This window comes from Curcuma longa, chromosome 17 (genome assembly GCF_044706935.1).
Source record: "Curcuma longa cultivar G26 ecotype Majalengka, Jawa Barat chromosome 17, ITB_CL_G26_1.1, whole genome shotgun sequence".
Lineage (NCBI taxonomy): Eukaryota > Viridiplantae > Streptophyta > Magnoliopsida > Zingiberales > Zingiberaceae > Curcuma > Curcuma longa.
In genome coordinates, this window is record NC_133877.1 from 3,058,973 (window position 1) to 3,080,969 (window position 21,997).

Sequence of the window (21,997 nt, forward strand, 5' to 3'; positions counted from 1 at the left end):
AGCTTCACCATGCTTAAGTTTATTCAATGCGTTCGCAGTAATAACAGCGAAAACAATCACTTGTGTAATTTTTTTAGGCCAAAAGCAAAATATGAGATTTCTTCTTCGTCGTCGTCTTCTTCTTCGTTTTTGAAATTAATTAGTTTGATGTATATATGTAAACTGCGCGCGGCCACACAATTAATAAGAAGTTTCTGATATGTACATGGAGATCATGTAGAGAAGAAATAGGGATTTCTTTTTCCCTTTGGGTGAAAAAAAATGCTCTAATTCCGTGGATCGGAATGAGAAAGGGCAGAGGACAGCACTGAAAGAGGTCAGTAATTATTGCCTGGAAAATTTTGGAGGATTAAAGGAGATGTTTAAGGACGCATGTATTATAATCAATCAACACAAGTTGACGAACTGCTTGTGTAATTCTATATATATCGTCTCCTCCTTCTCGTTTGGCCTCCTCTTCCGGCGAGATGCATGGCCAGATGAGGCGGTGGATCACGGTCGACGGCGGCCGGCGGCGGAAGCAGAGGGAGCTTAATTTGTGTGTGTTAATTGATGTTGGAACAGGAAAGGAAAAATATCACGTATATATGCTTCTTTGCTTGCTTTTGATGAACTGAGAGCATGTGTGATACATGGAAAGTGATTTATTTATTTTTTCAAAACTTTCTTATAGTTTATTCAAAGATTAGGAACTCATTTTTATTTCAAATTAATTAAACTACTTTTTTTTTATCTCGATTAGAGTTGGACAAGATGATTTATGATTCAGATCTGACAGGTATGGGAAGTGCAATAAATGAATCTCTCGTTTACTCACAGGGAAAGTTAAATATATATTTGTTAAGTAAGACACAGTAACTAAGACTAGTTTGTTAGGTTTCATTAAAGATGTATATCAGCTCATAAATAAAAAGATAGTGGAACAAGTACCAGACAGTAATATAATTAAGGGTTCATTAAACATATGTCTCTTGGTAACTGCTTTAATTTGCATATTTGAATCAAAAGGGGAGGAACATAAAGAAAATTCCCCATTAATCCCTTGCGTGTAATCCACTGATCACCTTCTTCAATATTATGTGAGTTTGCTATGAAATTGTTCCGTAAAATGTCACACGCATGCGCATTGGAATTCCCTCATTTTAACTTTCATTTATCGAGGTAATTAAACAAAGGAGAGAGCCTCAAAATATATTTGCACTCTTCTCTCTCTCTCTCTCTCTCTCTCTTCCTCGCATGCATATTTTTGACTTCCATTCATGATATAGATTTAAATTTTCAAGCATTAATAGAAAATTCTCTAGATCCATCAAGCAAATCACCATTCAGTCACCTAGAACACCTCCATGTACTTGTGCCATTTAGAATAGCCAAACATGTACGTACGTACGGTTTGATGATGAAGATGGATGATCAGTAATTGGATAGTTTTTAGTGATCTGATTTGCTGTACAGAAATGAACACTGGTTAAGCTGCAGAGTGAACAAAGGATTGATTGCTTGGAGCAGGTGAGTGTCGTATGACTAAATTAACAATATATATCAGATTTAATCAAATTACAACAAGGTAGAAATTTACTGGGTGTAGCCAGAAGATTCTTGCTTGCCAACAATATGCTTAACCCTGGAGCTCTCAAGCTTGGGGTAGATATATATATATATATATATATATATATATATATATTATGTTCTTCCACCACTAGAACTCATAATATTTTTTGATGATGAAGAAGATGATTCCTTCCCTCCATGTGTTATCTCATTCCAAGTGATTAATTCCTCCTAACAGGAGCAGCGGTTGGTAAGGTAGCACCCTCCATTACAAATTAATGGCTTATACTATCATGAGAATGATCGTATCCAAACTGTGGTCGTAAGTTTTAAAAAGCAAGGTGTGCTCCATTAATTAGCTAGCTAGTCTTGTTTATTGTGAAGAATTTATTTTGAGATGATACAAGATGATCACCAAATTCTTTGCAGGATATATTGATATATGGTGGAAGGTGCATATCGCAGGAAGAAGCCTAAAAGCAAGTGAACAATTTCTTGTCACTTTTGCGAGTTAGTAAAAGAAAGTCATAATCTAGACATTAAATCAATTGATTCTCTGTTTAAATCTCAGGTGAGCCTACTTTATTGCCTACTACTTTTGAAATGTACGTACTAATGGAAATGTTTCGTTCAAGGGAGTAGCTTCTAAAGATATATTCCCCTGCAAAAGTAAATATTTCTATGTTTGATGAAACAACAATTAAAAATATCAATTTTTATGTAACTAACTATTATTCACCCGTCGTCTTCCTAATCAAGTTATTTTCTCCTACTCCCATCATTATTTAAGGAATAAATATTATATTCTAAAGGTCTAATGAGTTAATAGGTTTAGTAACTCTTGCAATCGAGTTGTGGGCTGGACAAAATAGATGAACTTAAAGAGAAGGGAGAGCGGATAAGCAAGACAAATAATGCGTCAAACTCTGAATAGAACTGCAGATCAAGTCTACTAGTTATTGAGTCTATGTAAGCAAACCAAGCAAGTGACATGGTTGTGCATGGGCTAACCGAACCGGATGGATCAAGCAAATTGAGTGAGTTGGGTTGCTAAATAAAAATCAACAATAATGAACAGCATTTATAAAAGCATAGAGGTAAAGTGACAGAAATAATAAAACTAGAAGGGGAGTTCAAACATCCAACAAAAGCATAGAGGTAAAGTGAAAATTTCTCACCTGGTATACTTATCCAAAGCCAGCACTGTAAACATGTAAAGGTGAATGATGTATCGCTAGCTGTGACAGAGACACAGCAACCAACCAGAGTTCTATCCTTTGGAATGAGTGAGTTAAGTGGCTCATCCCAAGGCTATCAAAGTTATAACTTGAGGTGAGCAGCATCTACACGGACCCATCAACCACAGCAACTTTTGTATGCCACCTTCATTTGCTGGACTCTGATACATTAATGTGACACTCCTCAGTCTTCGGCATGGATCTACACACTAATCTGCAACTTCACTTGTCAGGAAAGTGTCAAAGATAAATATGAAAATGATTTACAATCAATCAGATCATTTCGCCTTACAACTTGATCAATAATTTTTTGTATCAAAATTGTACCAGATGATATCAATACGCACGCTGCTTAAACATGCATGTTAGATTATGATTTCATATTAGGAGGACAAATCGTCCAAAGTTTAAAATTGATAGATTCTTAGGTAATTTATATGATGGGATATTTCTGTACAATAACAGAGTCAATCTCAGTATGTGCTCAAAAATTAATGCTTGATGGTCTTTGTCAAGCTCAGATTGGCTGTTAGTGCTGATCCTAGCCAACCGCCAACTACCACGAAAAAGAAATAATCAACTGTTCTCATCATGTATTCTTGTTCCAGGCCAGCCATGATCAAAATAATAATGATGATGATGATGTAACTAACTGAATAGAACCTATATAAAAGCATAAAAAACAAAACTAATCAAGAGAGAAAAAATGAAAGAAACAGTGTCCTGTGTGCCACTGCACACAGCTTAAAGCAGAATATAAAATATTAGCTTTGTACAAATATTTTGCTGAGAAACGAGATGATGATGCCTAAACAATGCTGACAGAGATGTATACCTGGTGGTTGCTTGTTCATGGTACTATATCAGTGACAAAAACCTGCATTTAAAAAAGCTATTTGAAGAAAAAACCAAGGTGCATGTCTAAGATTCGTCACTAAAAAAGTTAAAAAAAAAAAAAAAAGAGTTAAGCATAAGTTACCAAACATCCCACAATGAGGTGGCTTCATTTAACCAGCAAATATGGGTATAGAGTATTTTAATTCTGAACAATTGTCAATGGACTTCTACCAAACTCTGAAAGCAACTTTAATTGGCCTAATTATGTTACTAACCAACATGTGGCCACTAAATCCTGATACACTAACTAACCTCAATGATTTCAAGCTTTAGCAGAGTGGGATGTGGAACAACCAAAATGAATTTAGACAACATACACAAAGCTAGTTGGATTCATCTAGCATTACCTTAAGTGAAGAAATATCGTTCTAAGAGACTGGAGCTATAAGTCTTATTGGGTTGTAAAGGTTGAACTTGAGATTATTGTTAAACCAGAAGAGGAAAGAACCATCCCATAGAACATATTGTTGGAGGGATTGAGTTTAGCAGAGGGTTAAGATCGCATAAACTTAAACAGATCCAAATGCATCTTTTGTTACTAGCTCTAATTATTTCCATCATGATACTCCTATTCTTAGTGTTCACTCCCATGATGATATCAAAATAAAACCAATCCAGTATAAAACCAGATTACTCCCATCAGAAAGTAGCTGCACAAAGTAAAACCTCAATCTTGATTTGGTTATCAATTAGGAAAAAATTGTTCTATTTTGAATGAATCTGTGAATCAGGCAACTAGTAATCAGACCCCCAGTGCATGCAATGCCACAGAAAAGAATGCAAACTGATTCATTTAGGGAACACCAAGAAGAGAACAACAAATTCTTGGGTTTAGCTTTATGCTACAGACAGAGAAGGAGAAGTGCACAGGATATTACATGTTAGCCGGTCCAGTTTAACAATTTACTCCAACTATCATCAAATTCTTTGTTTCAACTTGGACCCAAGCTACCAATATAAAACAGCTACATAATGCAGCATCATGTTATTGAGATAAAAATACCCAGTTATGTGGATTATGCGAGACATGACACCAAGAAATTTTCATGAATTGTGACTAGAATGAAAGACCAGCAAAACAATTGACAAACTGCACTACTAGCCAGCTAAATAATTTTTGCACTCACCAATAAATTATAATTTAGAAAAATGTTTATCCTGCAGGTAAAGAGATATTAATGCATTGATTAATGAAATAATTTATAGATACACAAAGAACTGATGGCAAAGTATCATATTACATTTTTGAGTTGAATGTATACACTAGTTGGGAATCACAAATGAACTAACACAGCATGCAGATTGCTGCAAATTTATTTGATTGACATGTGGTTGAGACAATGTGTTTAGTCATCCTGTCGAACAATTTATAATTTACAAGAATCAAATATTTTCAACAAGTGATAACTCAAGTTACATACAACATGATACAGGAACTAATGAGGAAAATGATTTGAGATTGCCAGCAGAATCACCACGAGGCCAAAGCACCTATAAATACAGTAGTTAAGTACACTGAATGATAGTAAAGTAGCATCCAAGTTATATAATAAAAAAAACACATACACTTACATTGTATTGCCTTCTCTATCCTCTGTAGTCACAAGATATAGTGTGATGGCAGAAGAAAAGCAAGTTTACACCTCAAATTTCTGATATTTGTGATTCAGGTTTTGCTAGCACCTAGAAGGATATGAAGTTTAGATTGATTAAAGAACATACAAAATCCATAATTCATCATAGCTATTTTTGATTTTAAAAAGGGATACCTCAGCAAATCGAATCTGACGATGTCGTGGTTTTGAAGGCTTGATTTTTGTTTCTTGTTTCATGTCATTAGAGGATTTTTTCACAGTTTGTTTCCTATTCTGAAGTTGAATGCCTAATAATGACTGTGGAGAGGAATTTTTTGAAGAGATAGAAGGCAAAGTCCGAGAAAGCCAAGACTCTGATGGTGATGTTGGCAATGGTGGGGGCAGAAGTGATAACAAAGGATTAGTGTTGCTCTTCAAATGCAGTGGCTCACTATCGTTGACACAATTTTTGTTACTATCAACATTCATATTCCCATTGTTCAATCTTTCTAAAGAGAAGGATGAAATGGGCTCAGAAACTTTAGAGACTTCTGGTTGCAATACTTTTTTTTCATTAGCTCCAGCAAATATACTTTCTCTACTCCAACTATCTATACTAATCTCACAAGAACTCATCATACTTCTAGTATCATTGACAGTATTGAAGGAACTATCCTTTGACTCTGAAGATCCTGGCCTATTCTCTGGATCTACATGAAGAGTTTTGTCCAGTGAAAGGCTCATGGATTCGGAGCCCATTCCACTGATATGATTTATTTTCCTGTAGCTGTCGATGCTTTGATCGCTGACTTCAAAATTGTCAATCTTGCTACAATTGCTTTCTCTGCTTAGAATTCCAACAGAATCGTTCCTTTCATGAACACCTAATGGATGCCCATCATTTTTATCAGGGGTTGTACCTCCAATGGCCGAATTAGCAAATGCAGATGAACAATCAGCTGTAAGAGAATCAGATTCACTCCTTGATTTACTTATCACTTCCGTCAGGGGGGAATATTCCTGACCTAATTTTTTTCTATAAACAGCTTCCCATGAGAGCTAAACAAGAAATTTCAAGAAAAGGCAACTCAATAACAGGCCAAAGGGTTAAAAAAAAAACAACCGAGAACAAATAATATTGCTGATACTTTACCTCTTCAACACGAGCAAGAGATACTGGATATGCATTCTTGTTCTGAAAACTTCCAGTTTTTCCCCTTGGCAGAGGCAAGCGTTCTCCTCGAACTTTCACCCCTGGGATTGGATTTAGAAGACAAAATTTAGGAAGCAATCCGCAACCTTTAGATGGAAAATGGCCAGCATCATCATAGTTATCTTCATCATCTTCATCGTAGCTATCCTCTTCCTCCAATTCCTTAGCATACTGTTCAAGGTAAGTATAACTTTTCTGGAGGGGAATAGGAGCTGGCTTTCTTGCAGGATCAGTAACCGCAGCCCTCTCAAGAAGTTTCGTACCCTCTCGTGGAGGTGCAGCTGCTTTCTTTAAGGTATAGTGTGGAGAGTCGGTAGCCATTGCCTGTGCAGCGGGCAAAAACCTCGCTATCATGAAATCCCTGGCCTCGGGATCCTTCGGGAAGCTGCTCGAGAGCTTGGCCGCATTTGGGTTTCCGCTGATGCCACTGACACTGCAATTCATGAAGAATGACTCTGATCGCGATAGTGTATCACGCGCATCGGAGAAGGCGTCGTCTTCTTCGTCGTCGTCTTCATTACGAGTCTCCGCGACTGAAACGGGCAGCCTTTCTAGCTTCTTCTCTACCTTCTCAGTTTTCTCAATCCTCTCTTCATTCTTTACCTTCTCCTCCCCATCAATCTTCTCCATAATCTCTGCCTTCCTTGGCACCTCAATCCTATTCGCCGTTTCTGCCTTCTCTTCCTTTTCGGTCCACTCTACCTTCTCTTCCGCAACAATCTTAGGAACAACCTCAGGAGACTCGTAGGATTTGGCAGGTCCAGGATCGGGCGCAAAGGTCACAGCTTTACGAGTTCGTACACTACTGCCAACCATCAAAACCGGAGCCACGTCACCCCGCAACGTGTTTCCGCACTTTCCGTTGTGGATGATCCTTCCAGGCGGAGGCTTGGGGGCCTTCATCATCTTCCCATCGCCATTCGCGGCGGATCCCACCCCGGTCTTAGGCAACCCCGGCGTCTGCTCCCATACGAAGGGGACGACGCCAGGGACGCGCACCGGGCCCGACTTCAAATCTGACTTATAGAATGGCAGAGACACCCTCCTCAGCGGCGGAGGACGCCCCTCGCCCTCCTCCGTCGGAGAAGCGGCAGACCCCGCCGAGAATCTCCGCACCGAGAGCAGCGGCGCTTCGAGGTCGATCTGCTTGTCCTCCATCGAATTCTTCAACGTCTCCGCGCGTCAATCTCCACCCAAAACTCTAATCCACCTCCCTCCTATCCAATCCCACAAACATCAAATCATCCCCTAACAAATAAGAGGATAAACAAACCTTTGCGGGCATCAAAAGGATCGCAGATTAAAAATCTATGACTTGCAAGGCGGAAAGTGAGAACGGAATCGTTCGAGAATCGAGAATCGAGAAAGAGGAGGAACGAAAAGAGAAGCGAAGAATTGTTTGCGCCGGAAGCGAAGAGCGGTGTGAAGCGAAGGGAGCTGTGAGTGTCCTCCCTCCATGGGACTTTACCTAAGAAAGTGGCAGCGAGAACAATGCCGAGTTGGTGACCCAACAAACTTACTCACTTCTTACCATCCACATGGGAACCAATGATATGATGAAGGCTTCCGGAGGGAAAACAGGGGAACCTTTCCATAGATGGATGATAATTTAAGCAAGGTTATGCTTTCACGAAGAATATTAATCGTTGGATCGGGTGTGATTAATTAATTAATTATTAAATATTGATTTGTTGGGGGCGATAGATATATCGAGGTGGGTGACGGGTCTCTTTGTTAATAAAGGAGGAATCCACGATTTGATTCTGTTTTTTTTTTTAGATTTAGATTAAATCTTACATCATTTAATTTTTTTTTTAACGAAAATACTAAAATTTCTAGCCCATCACGTGGATCTCGGCGTCAAAGTGAAGTGAGAATTATTCTTGGGGTTGACCGCTGAGATTGCTTTGACGGTTATCTGCATGAGAAACAGGTGACTGATCACCGTTGACAATGAATGATTCTATTGACTTTGTTACTGTATTTGACTTCAGAATTCAACAACCAATAATTTACAGTCTACCTATTTCATGTTTTTCTTCTCATAGAGCTGAAGAAACTGATTGAGTATTACCTTTAACCTTCTAATTACAATTGCAAGAAAGTCAACGATACCAAATGCTCATGTATGAAAATAACAGAGTGATAATTAAAAAAAAAAGGAGTTTTCTAGATGGCTTACTTGTGTTTGCAAAGATTTTTATTTGTTAATTAATTTTTCTTTTAATTATTTATTCACATGTTTGAAAATGAGCCATCGTGGTGACAAAATGCACATTTGAGATTGCACGCTATTTAAGATTTAAATGATAAAGGAAATCTAATCGATTCAATAAGTTAGTTAAACGTTGGAAAAAGAAGAAAATAAATTTTGTCTTCTAGATTTACTCTTAAAAAATAAATATCTTTGAAAATCTCATTTTCTTTAGTATTCAAAATCAAAGCGATAACATGATAAATATTTTTTTAATTTGGATAGTTAGGTTTGTTGGGCAGCCTAATAAGAAGGCAATATTTTAATGACGCTCTAATTAAATAATTTATGCACTATTTTTTTTTGTCATTAGCGTTAAGAAGAAAAGAGATCCCCGGAGATTGGTCTATTAGTTGAGCCAAAGCTGAGACAGTGAAAGAGTCGATCTTCCTTCTTCGCTATAAATCAAAACCCTTCACTGCGACTGGCAGCGGATTGCTGCTTCCCTTGTTTATCTTCGCCGTCTTCTCCAGAAGCAGCTTTTCCTATTCGCCTCGTTGTTGCTTTGTTTGCTCTGTGGAGATCGATAGGGAGGTGTGAATAGATCGGCTGGTAGCGATGACTAAGCTGGAGAAGATGGCATCCATTGATGCCCACATGAGGCTTCTGGCTCCGGCGAAAGTCTCCGAGGATGATAAGTTGGTCGAGTACGACGCACTTCTCTTGGATCGCTTCCTCGACATCCTTCAAGATCTCCACGGCAAGGAAATCAGAGAGACGGTATGCTCGCTTTATTTGTTCGTTTCGATGTGCGCGGTTTGGTTGGATCTTTGATGCCATTCTGGCTGAAATGTAAGAAATAGGAGGAAAATCTCTTGTTTTTTTCTTTTGAAGGGCTTACTGGTCGGTCGAAGTGGGTGGTAAATAATTTGAATTTTACATCGCGTTCGATGATTCTTATGTTGATCCATTCAGTGTTTTTTTAAGGAGGAACCGAATGATGTTGTTCGTTTCTTGCTTTTGTTTGAAGATGGCTTTTCTTGCTCTAGTGGGAGTCAGTTTAGATGTTTGTTTAGCTTTCCTAGCTAGGGACAACCTGAGTGAATGCTTTACTGGGGTATTTGGCCTAAGTAGTCTTGTTCGCAAGCTGGGAACCACTGAATAAGTTCCGAGGTGAATGGAGAAGGATTTACTGAGAATCCTAAGCGGGGTTGGTGAGGAATTCTTTTAACAAAGATTCATATTGTTACCTGACCCTTCATATTCTATCAAATTTGCTGTTTGGTTTGGTTATTTGATCTTTTTTCTTTCAAACCTGGCGAAGCGAGTTGATGTTTCACTAATAGATAAAAGAAAGCTTTGCTTCCCCATCTATGTGAGCTAGAACCTTCAAATCCTTGCTTTAACTTGTTCTTGCCTTTTCCTTTACAGGTTCAAGATTTATATGAACTCTCTGCTGAATATGAAGAAAAACATGAACCTCAGAAGCTAGAGGAACTGGGAAAGGCTTTGACTAGTTTGGATGCGGGTGATACCATCGTGGTTACAAAATCATTCTCCCACATGCTTAACTTGGCAAATCTGGCCGAGGAGGTCCAGATTGCCCATCATAGAAGGATAAAGCTGAAAAAGGGAGATTTTGTTGATGAAAATTCTGCAATAACTGAATCAGACATAGAGGAAACACTTAAGCGTCTCGTAGTGCAGTTGAATAAGTCAAAAGAAGAGGTATTTGATGCTTTGAAAAATCAGACAGTTGATCTGGTTTTAACTGCACATCCAACACAGTCAGTTAGAAGATCCTTACTTCAAAAGCATGGAAGGTTTGTCAATAACTGCCGACTATAATCTACTTGCCAGAATTCCGAGCAAATATGTCATTTTTCTTCTTCGATTGTCTAGTTTAGATGCATCATTTAGTGTTGTCAATATGTGGATTTAATTATATAAATACAGGAAAGGATATTGTAACAATTTCTCTTTTTTTTGGGCTATCCTTGTACCTTTCCTCTTCTTTCCTACAAAGTATCCTAAAGTTCATGATGAGATCCTGCATTACTACCATATTTTCTACTTGCACAAGCTGTCACAGTTAAAACTGGCAAATATTTGCTTCACATGTCAAAGACATTTTAATTTTAGTAGGAAAAGGACTTATATTATAAATCTTTCAGAACATATTCCACAATATTATTCGATTCTTGCACTATCTAAGATGCAAATGAATGGATAGTTGTATCTTTAAATCTTAGAAATTTCTTGTCTTTACCATTCCTGGTGTGTTATTCTTGTTTAATAACGACAAGTAGCTGTAAATGTAATGAAGTTGGCACCGGCTAGAGTAAAGGATGAAAGCAACAGTTTTCTTACATATGATCAATGTTTTCTTCAGGATAAGGAATTGTTTAACTCAGTTGAATGCGAAAGACATCACTCCTGATGATAAGGAGGAGCTTGATGAGGCTCTTCAGAGAGAGGTAATTCTCCCACATACTTCACTTTACTATGAATGAGCATCTTTTTAGATCCTTGAAGTTTTTCATGGAGCTGGAAGCTACATGTTTGATTTTATGATCTTTTCAATATTGAATTAGAGAAGAGAGAATAATGTAAACCTGTGTATAGAGAATTTTTATTTAAGAACCCAAGTCACCAACTCGTTTAATGCTTTGTTACAATTGATATTTCAAGTATACAGAAAATAAGAAATAGGAATTTTTTTTGCGTGGGATCAAGTTGATAATCCTGTAAGAATGAGTTTCCTCTTTAAAAATCAACTATATCATCTTTTTAACAAGGTGTTTCTTATTAAAAGAATGAAACATTTAATGATATTCCATCAACCCATGGGTTTTGAATTTCATTCTATGCTTGTTGACACGGGTGTAAATTTTTTGTTTTGCTTGCTAACCGACATGCGAGAAGATTCAGCAAATGAGGCTCAACCTTCAAACGTGGAATAGCAGTAAACTAAACGCGTACATGCAATTTACCCTTGATGCATGCATACCACTGCGCTACAGGGGATGCACCTAAAATTTACACTTATAATTTAGATATATTTATTTCCTTATGAACATAAGTTCTCCTAATCTACAGGCATTGTTTCATCAAAATCACTTCCATTATTCAACTTTCCTTTAGTTTGAGGTTAAGAACTTTCTTGCCTCTACATCTCTTCATCCTTCCCATCCCTGATAATGTGGTAAATGAAGATCTCACCATCAGCAGATATTGACCATTAAACATTTGTAATATATACAACAGTTGATAATTGACCCTCTGGAGGTTCATTCTCATGGTGGGCAGCTTTTGTAATTCATTTTATGTTGCATACTCATTGAAGACCCTGAACTTACTAGTGCATTCTCCATTTTTTATCTTACATTGTTGAAAACAAACATAATACTAAACCGGCTTGGAATAGAAATACCCTCAGTGTTCTAATCTTGCTTTTTCATAGTTGTGTTTTTATTATTTATTGCAATTGATCTTTTGCACATCCTATTGCTTTTCATTTCTTTAATTATCAGCTCAAAATTATGGCTTTCATTCTCAAAGCAACTAGTTTGTCTTACAGCCTAAAATGATTAGATATTACATAGAAATCTGATCTTCCAATCTGAGCACTAGCTAATTGGTATCGAAGCACAAGTTAGCCTATTAGCCGGCTTCCAATTTGTATCACTCTTTGTCATCTGGCTTCACACCCTTTAGATCTATACTTTCTGCCAAGCCTTTCAAATACAACATATCCATGAGGAATTTCTACATGTCATAGTTGGTAGAATCCAACTTAATCATATTTGCCCGTGTATCCTGATCATCCATCTGTGATCCTACTCTATCTAGCTCTGAAACCACTTGTTGGGATGCTACAGAATTAATTTAAGTGTGTTTGATGGATACGGCAGTGTCCTAGCAATTAGTTGCACAATATTGTAGCATAAAAATAAAATGCAAACACACACCAAATTTACATGGGAAATCTCATGGTGGAACAAGGGTAAAAAACCATCGGTAAAATACTTCACTAGTAAATATGAAAAAGTTCACAGTAGTTTTTCTCCAAGTGAAACATGCTACTTGAATGGAATCAAGTAAGAATACCTCAATTTAGGCCACTATCATCATCTCCTGAATCGGAAATGAAAACTAATTCAGAACTACTTCTTTGTAGTGGGCTTGTTAGGCTGCTTACTAGGATCTGTAAAAAAAATTATTTATGCAACTGGAGTTAGCATAACAGTTGTGTAGTGTTCCCATCGAGTGAAGGTCAAAGCAATTATATAACAAATGCTAGAGATCAAGTAAAACTAAAAACAAGTAAGAATAAATATGAAGGAATAAGAGCAAAACAATATAGTGGTGCATTATGCAAAACAATATGAGTAAGGATAAGTGTATAGAATGTAAATTCAACAGTCAAGATGAGAGTCATTCATGGAGAAACCCCTGCACTCCTTTGGAATGGTGCACACAGGTACTTGCAGTGTGCCACGAATTTACATAGTGAACCTTGTCGTTGTCACATTTGACAACTTGGATATTGAGAATGTACCGCCACATAATGTAATGTTGGTTCCTCACCCAAGCATGCTAAATAGGTTCATATAATGTGGAGAAATAATAAGGAAGATAGAGTCAAATAAACTTTTGTATCAAGAATATTGAGCGACAAGCTCGAGTGTATTGAATTAATGAAGTAAGGGTGATATCAAATGCCAATGTCAAAAACATGATAGTGAGAGTTATTAAGTTATTGATGCATCAACTTGCAAAATAATCATGAGTGAGAATCTTTGCATAAGGATTATCATAATTCAAAAGTGTTTTTATGATTTATTGAGTATATTATTACTAGTAAATATACGGCGGCAGTGTATAGCTAACTAAGCACTAGAATACTCTTTAATAACTAAGTCAAGTGGGCTATCGCTTTAAACTAGGTGTAGATCAAGGTTAAGAACAGGATATGATCAAGAACCAATTTGTGCTTAAAGACTAATAGTATAGTCAGTCAATCTATATTAAATTAACAAAATATCTAAATCGTGCTAATAAAAATGTTTAGACTAGTTCAACAATCCTTACAATGTAGTCCAATTAGTGAAGTGCCTTGCCTAAGGTTTCATATCTTCTCTAAGATTCTCTAGTATTTATTACAACATTCCTATAATATTTTTTAATATCATCACTTTACCTTTGATTTGTTGACTTGTAGATTCAAGCTGCCTTTAGAACAGATGAAATCCGAAGAACTCCCCCGACCCCTCAAGATGAAATGCGTGCTGGAATGAGCTATTTCCATGAAACCATATGGAAAGGTGTTCCTCAATTTTTGCGACGTGTTGACACAGCACTGAAAAACATTGGGATAGATGAGCGTGTGCCCTATAATGCACCCCTTATTCAATTTTCATCTTGGATGGGTGGTGATCGTGATGGTATATCATCTCCCTGATTCCAAAATCGGCCTATGTTGATTTTGCTATTATTTTGATTAAATGTAGTTGATTTGCATATTTCCTGAAACTGGAAATGGAATACGGTAGATTGTTCATTGTTCTTACAAACTTATACATTAGGAAACCCAAGAGTTACTCCAGAAGTAACAAGAGACGTATGCTTGCTGGCCAGAATGATGGCTGCAAACTTGTACTACTCACAAATTGAAGATCTGATGTTCGAGGTATTACATGGTCTTCTTATTGTAGTTTGTCGTTCTTTCTTTTGCAATGTTCTTGTATGAAGAAATGACATATTTTCGTGTAGTTGTCTATGTGGCGCTGCAATACTGAACTTCGAGTACGAGCTGACATTCAACACCAATCTTCGAGAAAAGATGCAAAGCACTACATAGGTACTATTTTTTCATTTATTTATTTTGTCAGTTTTATTACAATTATGTAATTTTTTGGTTAATATTATGCAAATGAATTTTATATCATCTATCACCATCTTCTGAGTTTTATCTTTCTTGGTATTTTATTAGACTGCTTCGGTTATAGGAAAATCTGACAAAAATCCTACATTATGTTTTGACATTGTAATTTTGTAAGTTTACTGTTTGTAGTGTGATATTTTCAAATTTATGTACATGAAGGCTTTATGTATTCGTTGTTTGCTTCCTATTTATTATTTAACAGAATTCTGGAAGCAAGTTCCTCCGAATGAGCCTTACCGTGTTATACTTAGTGACGTGAGAGATAAGTTATACAACACACGGGAACGCTCTCGTCATTTACTTTCAAATGGATATTCTGATATTCCCGAGGAAGCGACTTTCACAAATGTTGAACAGGTATGCATCTCTATCCATGTTACAAAGAGTTGTTTTAATCTTTCTCTTTTATGTTATTCCACATCTGATGGATTCCATAGAGGTTATAACAATTTGTGCTGCCTTATTTGTTGTAGTTTCTGGAGCCTCTTGAACTCTGCTATCGATCCCTCTGTGACTGTGGTGATAGACCTATTGCCGATGGGAGCCTTCTTGACTTTTTACGCCAAGTATCAACCTTTGGCCTGTCTCTTGTTAGACTTGATATTAGGCAAGAATCTGACAGGCACACTGATGTTGTTGATGCTATTACCAAACACTTGGGAATTGGATCCTACCGTGACTGGTCTGAGGAGCAACGTCAAGAATGGCTTTTATCTGAACTTAATGGGAGACGCCCTTTGTTTGGTCCTGACCTACAAAAGACAGATGAAGTTGCTGATGTTCTAGACACATTCCATGTCATAGCAGAACTTCCTTCTGACAACTTTGGGGCTTATATCATATCAATGGCAACTGCTCCATCGGATGTCTTGGCCGTTGAGCTGTTGCAACGTGAGTGCCATGTGAAAAATCCATTGAGAGTAGTTCCATTGTTTGAAAAACTTGCAGATCTTGAGGCTGCTCCGGCAGCTTTGGCCAGACTTTTCTCTATAGATTGGTACAGAAACAGGATTAACGGGAAGCAAGAAGTCATGATTGGATATTCAGATTCAGGGAAGGATGCCGGGCGATTTTCTGCAGCTTGGCAGTTATATAAAGCCCAAGAGGAGCTTATAAAAGTTGCCAACAAGTATGGAGTAAAACTGACCATGTTTCATGGTCGAGGTGGAACTGTTGGAAGAGGTGGTGGTCCTGCTCATCTGGCTATCCTATCTCAGCCACCAGATACAATTCATGGATCTCTTCGAGTTACTGTTCAAGGTGAAGTAATTGAGCAGTCCTTTGGGGAGGAACATTTGTGCTTCAGAACACTCCAACGTTTCACAGCTGCTACACTTGAACATGGAATGCATCCCCATATTCCCCCAAAGCCAGAATGGCGTGCATTGATGGATGAAATGGCTGTTGTTGCTACAAAGGAATATCGATCTATTGTCTTTGGGGAACCACGTTTTGTTGAATATTTCCGGCTAGTGAGTTTCCTAACTCTCTTATTTGAGTATTTATTCTAGTTTAGCATATGAGAGATTTGGTGAAAATTTAGGTTAGTTGCAACATAAGTCGCTAATACATGTTAACTTTATGGTCCAGTCTCGATGAGTATGTGATGTGTCGATCAAGGTGTCTGACACATTAATTTCTAGAAGTGCACATCATATCTATATCTTTTATCAGGGTGGTGTTGTGTCGAGAATAGTAAACAGTAAATTTTATGACACCTTATCAGAGAAATGAGCCATTTAATTTGTCCTATCAACTTCTACCATCGTCACCTAAATGGAATGCAACTAGTCAATCCTTTGGATAATGCTCTCTTTCTTGTCTTTTCACCTCTCCTTAATGCAATTGTGGTTACATTGACAGGCTACACCTGAACTGGAGTATGGGAGGATGAACATTGGAAGCCGGCCATCGAAACGAAAACCCAGTGGGGGCATCGAATCACTTCGTGCAATTCCTTGGATATTTGCATGGACACAAACCCAGTTCCATCTACCAGTGTGGCTTGGTTTTGGTGCTGCATTCAAGCATGTCTTGCAAAAGGATATCAATCATCTTCAAACTCTTCAGCAAATGTACAATGAATGGCCTTTTTTCAGGGTCACCATTGATTTGGTCGAGATGGTTTTTGCCAAAGGAGATCCTAGAATAGCTGCTTTATATGATAAATTGTTGGTTTCTGAGGATCTGTGGAAATTTGGTGAGCAACTCAGGGCCAACTATGAAGAAACAAAGTGTCTTCTTCTTCAGGTGAGATGTTTTTTAGTCAACTTTTAACAACTCCAAACTGATTATTGAGATACAAGTCTTTTAAAAACAATATATTTCATTAGTTTTTTCTAGGAAGGAATTTATTACTTTTCCCAGCATTAATTTGAGCTATAAGTAAATAACTCCGATCCTTTAACAAGAAACCTAGTTTTCCTTGTTCAGTACTTTTAAGAGTTAAAACTTTATATTCCCATATATCTTGGTTGTCTTCTCGTAGGTCGCTGGTCACAAAGATCTATTGGAAGGCGACCCATACTTGAAGCAACGATTACGTCTGCGACATGCGTATATCAAAACGCTGAATGCTTGTCAAGCGTACACCTTGAAGAGGATCAGGGACCCCTCCTACAATGTTAATGTCGGGCCTCATCTCTCCAAGGAGATCACAGAGTCCAACAAACCCGCCGCCGAGTTGGTGAGGCTCAACCCCAGCAGCGAGTACGCCCCTGGACTGGAGGATACCCTCATTTTGACCATGAAGGGTATTGCTGCTGGAATGCAAAACACTGGTTAAATTTATCCTTTCCTTTTCTTTTGGTGTGCGTTTATCGAAGACACTTTTCGCCATCGTTGGCTCGTTGCCTCATTAATATTATTAGTAAGAAAAAATAAACCTTCTTCATCAGGAAGCGGATGGCAAAACTGAGCCTTATCTATGGATATGGATATGTAATTATGTTTCTTCTTCTAATTTTATTTTGCATGAATCTAAACGTCTTTCTGCATGCGCTTGTTAAATCTTTGATGATTTTGGTTGGACTGAGTTTTTTGGTTGCAGTTTATCCTCCTCCTTGGAAGGTTCAATATGCAATAACCAATGAAGTGTATTAGAACGAACAGCAAGTGAATGATCTATTGTATGTTTAGTTGCAAGAATACAATAGAATAGAATAGAAAGACTTACATTAGTTCGATTGCAAGAAATAAATCCATTTGGTTCCATCCCGCTTGACACGACAAAAAAAAACTTAATTATTTGTGAAAAAAAGATTTAAGTCACTGCAAGTAGCAAGTGATTATTTTTTGAATATTATTTCTCATTTAATTTATAAATAAGTTGACTTCTGTTTAATTAAACAAATTAAATAGATAAAATTTAAAATTACAACACCATCTCATCCGTGATCCAATCTACTTATGAAAGCGAAACAGAAGATCATCATCGACTTTTTCCCACCGCTAATTAAATCCTATTTTTGACTTTTGTTAGTTAAATAAATGATTAACATAAAATGATAAATGGCTCCGCAACCGCTGCGAGTCGTTCTGCTTCATTTATTGCCCCCACGTCGCGGGAAGTTCGATCGCGGAGAAGAGCTTTGGATCGACAATGGCGTCGCAGCAGGAGCGCGAGAACTTCGTCTTCGTAGCCAAGCTCGCCGAGCAAGCTGAGCGCTACGATGGTACGTTTCCGATACAGAACGCTAGGGTTCGGTTCCTTCTATTTCAATGAGATCCGACCTCTGTTGGCGTTGCAGAGATGGTGGACGCTATGAAGAAGGTAGCGAATCTCGGCGTGGATCTCACCGTGGAGGAGCGGAACCTGCTCTCGGTGGGGTACAAGAATGTGGTCGGCGCCAGGAGGGCTTCTTGGAGGATTCTCTCCTCGATCGAGCAGAAGGAAGAGGCGAAGGGGAACGAGAATCATGTCAGGAACATCAAGGAGTACCGACAGAAGGTGGAGACGGAGCTTTTTAACATTTGTACCGATATTATTGGCCTGCTCGATGAACATCTCATCCCCTCTGCGTCGGCTGGCGAATCATCTGTCTTCTACCACAAGATGTGAGTTTTATTAGGAACCACCTTGATGCTATTGCGCAGATCTTTTAGCATTATCAGACTTTTTCTCATTCCGTCACAGGAAGGCAGATTATTATCGTTATCTGGCAGAATTCAAAGCTGCCGACGATAAAAAAGAAGCGGCAGATCAGTCTTTCAAGGCGTATGAGGTAGGCCTGGTTTTTCTCCGTCATCCACATTTTATTTAAGTTAACATTTTGTTTTGACTATATGTCACAGATTAGATTCATATCTGGTAGAAATTTCCCCCATTAGAATGAATTTCTATGTATGCATTAGCATTAGATAGTTTAGCTGTATTTACTTCTGGAGTGTTTTATTAAATGAAAGCGTTGTAGCCCTGTGATTGCATTCACAATAATAAAGTTTCGCGTTCTTGTTAAGAATCACTACGATATCCATGCTTAAACATGATTGTTTTTTTCTGCACATAAGCAGAGAGGCCTCAACCTTTTCACATCTGTTGGAAGACTAAGTAGCCTGCAGAATCAAACTGTTTTGCTTAGGGAATTAGCACTTTGAGAACATCATCTGACAAACTAGTTGTAGAACTAATACCTCGCTTTTGTCTATTTCATCTGTTGTTTCACTGGTGCTAGAGCACTTTTTTTTTGGAATTAGTGACTTCACATCGTCAATAAATAATTTTTAGGTATTTCTGTTATTGATATTATTGAGGATATATAGTGATCATGGCCAAGGACTAATATTTATTAGGTTCCTTGAACCATGGCTACATATTTGTCTTCATGTTCGACCTTTAATGATAAATTGTATTCTATTTCAGTTAGTTGACAGCAGTCCATGAATGAATTTTTTGTTATGGTAAGAATTTAAAGTTTGCATCCATTATTGTGGGCAAAGCATTATGAGAAGCCTAATCCGGATTTTGGATTTACAAGTTTTTTTTCATAATACCTGAAGCAAACCGTATAAATGAGAAGAAATGGGCATCCCTCATTTGCATATAAGTGAAGTTCTCACTTTATTTTTGCTTCTTTACAATTTGATGTCTGACCCTAAACTAACTTTCCTTGTATCTTGTCATAACCAAAGTCTGAACTATCCTACATGATGTAACATGACATCATGATCACTGTATTTTGCAAGGATATTTATGCATTGTGAGATTTATCACTTCATTTTTTTGTTATAGTCTCAGACTACTATAATTCTCTATTTCAGGGTTTTTTTTTGTTTTCCTTGTGAATTTGATATTTCTTTAATATTGACTCCTTTAGGCTGCCACAAAAGTAGCTGAGGCAGATCTTACTCCTACTCATCCGATTCGATTGGGATTGGCTTTAAATTTCTCTGTTTTCTATTATGAGATCATGAATTCACCTGAACGGTAATGTTCATTAGAAAAATGTTTTTGTAGATATAAGCTCATCATCTGATTTCCTTCATACTTGTTATCAAACTACAGGGCTTGTCACCTTGCAAAACAAGCTTTTGATGAGGCTATTTCTGAGCTTGACACACTGAGTGAAGAATCATACAAAGATAGCACTTTGATCATGCAATTATTAAGAGATAATCTTACCTTATGGACTTCTGACATCCCTGAAGATGGAGGTAACAGTTGATAGAATGTGTAGAATAATGTTCTTCCATGCATCTGAAAGAGATAACTGTATATAAGCTACTTTTATTTATGTCTCTGTGCCATTTTTTTTTTGGCAAGGAAGATTACATGCTGCCTAGCAATTCAACTTTAACCCACATTGATATATAATACAAAGAAGAGTAGATGAGTTTCATTATGATACCTTGTTTGCTGTTTTCACAACTTTGTTTTCTGTGCTTATCTGCATGATGTGTAACTTTAATATAGCAACCTAGAAAATATCTTTTTCAGTTTACATCTTCATTATCTTTTAGTATTTATCTGTAGAAGGATGAAATGATAATGGTTTACATGTTATTTATCTGTAGAAAATGGTCAGTGTTCCTTTTATTTATGTGAATACACATGCTGTGCTAGTGGCTATTACAATTTCCTTGAATATATATTTCTGGCAGTTTCCTCTTAAATTTTTTTCCCCTGGAATAATAATGCAGGTGCAGAGGGTTCTATTCTGGACTAGAAATATTATTTAAGTCCATAATTTATTTTCTGCATGAGTGTTTGAACAAATTTGTTGATCGATTAATTGTCTGAGTGGTCTAAAATGTTTACGTTTATCTCATGATTTGTGCAGTGACTGAAGATGGTGTGAAGGAGAGCAGCGAGAAGACTGCTGCAGTTGAAGATGCAGAGGTTGGTTTCTGTATATGATGACTTCGTTTTATACACATCTAATTCGTTTCATTTGTTCTTGCAAATGTGGGAACGTTCTTCATGAGATAGAATGGAGTTCCCTGTCTTATATTATGCTAAACATAGTATGCTTAGTTTGATGCAAGTTTTTCACTGAATTGTGGAAAATAAGCTAAGGTTGAAATTCCTTGGGGATGCAGCTCCGTGGGTCATATCTCCATAATTTTTTCCCCTCGAGTTTGAGTGAGAGATTGATGGATGCTTAACACCTTTTGCCATAGTATCTAAAGTATGGCTGTCATGAATTATGGTTACTAGAATCCAAATTCTTTGTGGATCCAACTCCTTGGATGGTGTTTGCATTATTTTTCTAGAGCCTTGATTTTGACATCGATGAAGGCTATAACTGCTTATTCCATGTAATCTATAAACTATGGTTTCTGGATGCAATTTGCAGTGAAGGTCAAGCGGTACTGGAACAAACATGGCGTGAGGATACCCCAAGACCATCATTATCATTTGTTGCCGATGATTTTAGTTTTTTTTATCTGTCATTTGTTTTTTTCCCTCCTTTTTTTATTTAGGAAATTCATGTCAACTTGGAATTTAAAATGTGCCATTACTTGTACGCCTGATGCCAGTGGTTTTATTTGTTTATTTTTTAAATTGTTAGCTATTGTTTCGTGTTCTCGTTGTTTTCGTAATAATGTGTCAACTAATGCAAGGAAGTGAGGATGAATTGGAAGTCCTTTTCTACTGTCCTTAATTCAGAATCCGTAGATCTTTTGTGGGGCTCAACTTAGTATTTCTTTCATGAAATTCTTAAGTAGGCTGTATTGATTGGTTCGTGCTGTGACAAATTATCATTTTAGTGATCAACTGCAGTTTCTCGATGACTAATCGACGACGAGGAGAATTCGGCACTCAGTAACATATATAGCTTGAATACTCAAGTGCAGGAGCAACATGATCCATAGAACAACAACGTATCTACAAGGATCAATTTAACCATCTATGATCTTCTTGATGGAAGGCTAGCTAGCTAG

At 37.4% G+C, this 21,997-nt stretch overlaps 2 protein-coding genes and 1 pseudogene across 2 annotated transcripts; 2 read left to right on the plus strand and 1 right to left on the minus strand.

The window, feature by feature from the left end:
- Positions 1-4,940: 4,940 nt before the first annotated feature.
- On the minus strand, positions 4,941-7,900 carry LOC141848450 (uncharacterized). Its single transcript, XM_074736481.1, has 4 exons — positions 6,414-7,900; positions 5,456-6,319; positions 5,259-5,369; positions 4,941-5,177 (listed from the first exon to the last, which is right to left on the minus strand). The coding sequence occupies exons 1-3, from the start codon at positions 7,629-7,631 to the stop codon at positions 5,331-5,333; spliced, it is 2,121 nt and encodes a 706-aa protein (XP_074592582.1). The 5' UTR covers positions 7,632-7,900; the 3' UTR covers positions 4,941-5,177; positions 5,259-5,330.
- Positions 7,901-9,114: 1,214 nt separating this feature from the next.
- Positions 9,115-17,510, plus strand: LOC141848449 (phosphoenolpyruvate carboxylase, housekeeping isozyme-like). The gene is made up of 10 exons (XM_074736480.1): positions 9,115-9,447; positions 10,099-10,490; positions 11,060-11,144; positions 13,892-14,114; positions 14,256-14,359; positions 14,443-14,530; positions 14,817-14,971; positions 15,088-16,086; positions 16,478-16,864; positions 17,103-17,510. The coding sequence occupies exons 1-10, from the start codon at positions 9,286-9,288 to the stop codon at positions 17,397-17,399; spliced, it is 2,892 nt and encodes a 963-aa protein (XP_074592581.1). The 5' UTR covers positions 9,115-9,285; the 3' UTR covers positions 17,400-17,510.
- A 607-nt stretch (positions 17,511-18,117) lies between these two features.
- Positions 18,118-21,608, plus strand: LOC141811941 (14-3-3-like protein D; annotated as a pseudogene).
- The last annotated feature ends 389 nt before the right edge of the window (positions 21,609-21,997 follow it).

What these genes read in the sequence shown, in the direction of transcription:
- LOC141848450 (XM_074736481.1), bottom strand. Translation starts at nt 7,631, where the DNA reads ATGGAGGACAAGCAGATCGACCTCGAAGCGCCGCTGCTCTCGGTGCGG. An exon ending in CTCTTGCTCGTGTTGAAGAG is followed by an intron (nt 6,320 to 6,413) that starts GTAAAGTATCAG and finishes TTTCTTGTTTAG; the next exon opens with CTCTCATGGGAAGCTGTTTA. An exon ending in GTCAGATTCGATTTGCTGAG is followed by an intron (nt 5,370 to 5,455) that starts GTATCCCTTTTT and finishes ATATCCTTCTAG; the next exon opens with GTGCTAGCAAAACCTGAATC.
- LOC141848449 (XM_074736480.1), top strand. Translation starts at nt 9,286, where the DNA reads ATGACTAAGCTGGAGAAGATGGCATCCATTGATGCCCACATGAGGCTT. An exon ending in TTGAAGATCTGATGTTCGAG is followed by an intron (nt 14,360 to 14,442) that starts GTATTACATGGT and finishes ATTTTCGTGTAG; the next exon opens with TTGTCTATGTGGCGCTGCAA. An exon ending in CAAAGTGTCTTCTTCTTCAG is followed by an intron (nt 16,865 to 17,102) that starts GTGAGATGTTTT and finishes GTCTTCTCGTAG; the next exon opens with GTCGCTGGTCACAAAGATCT.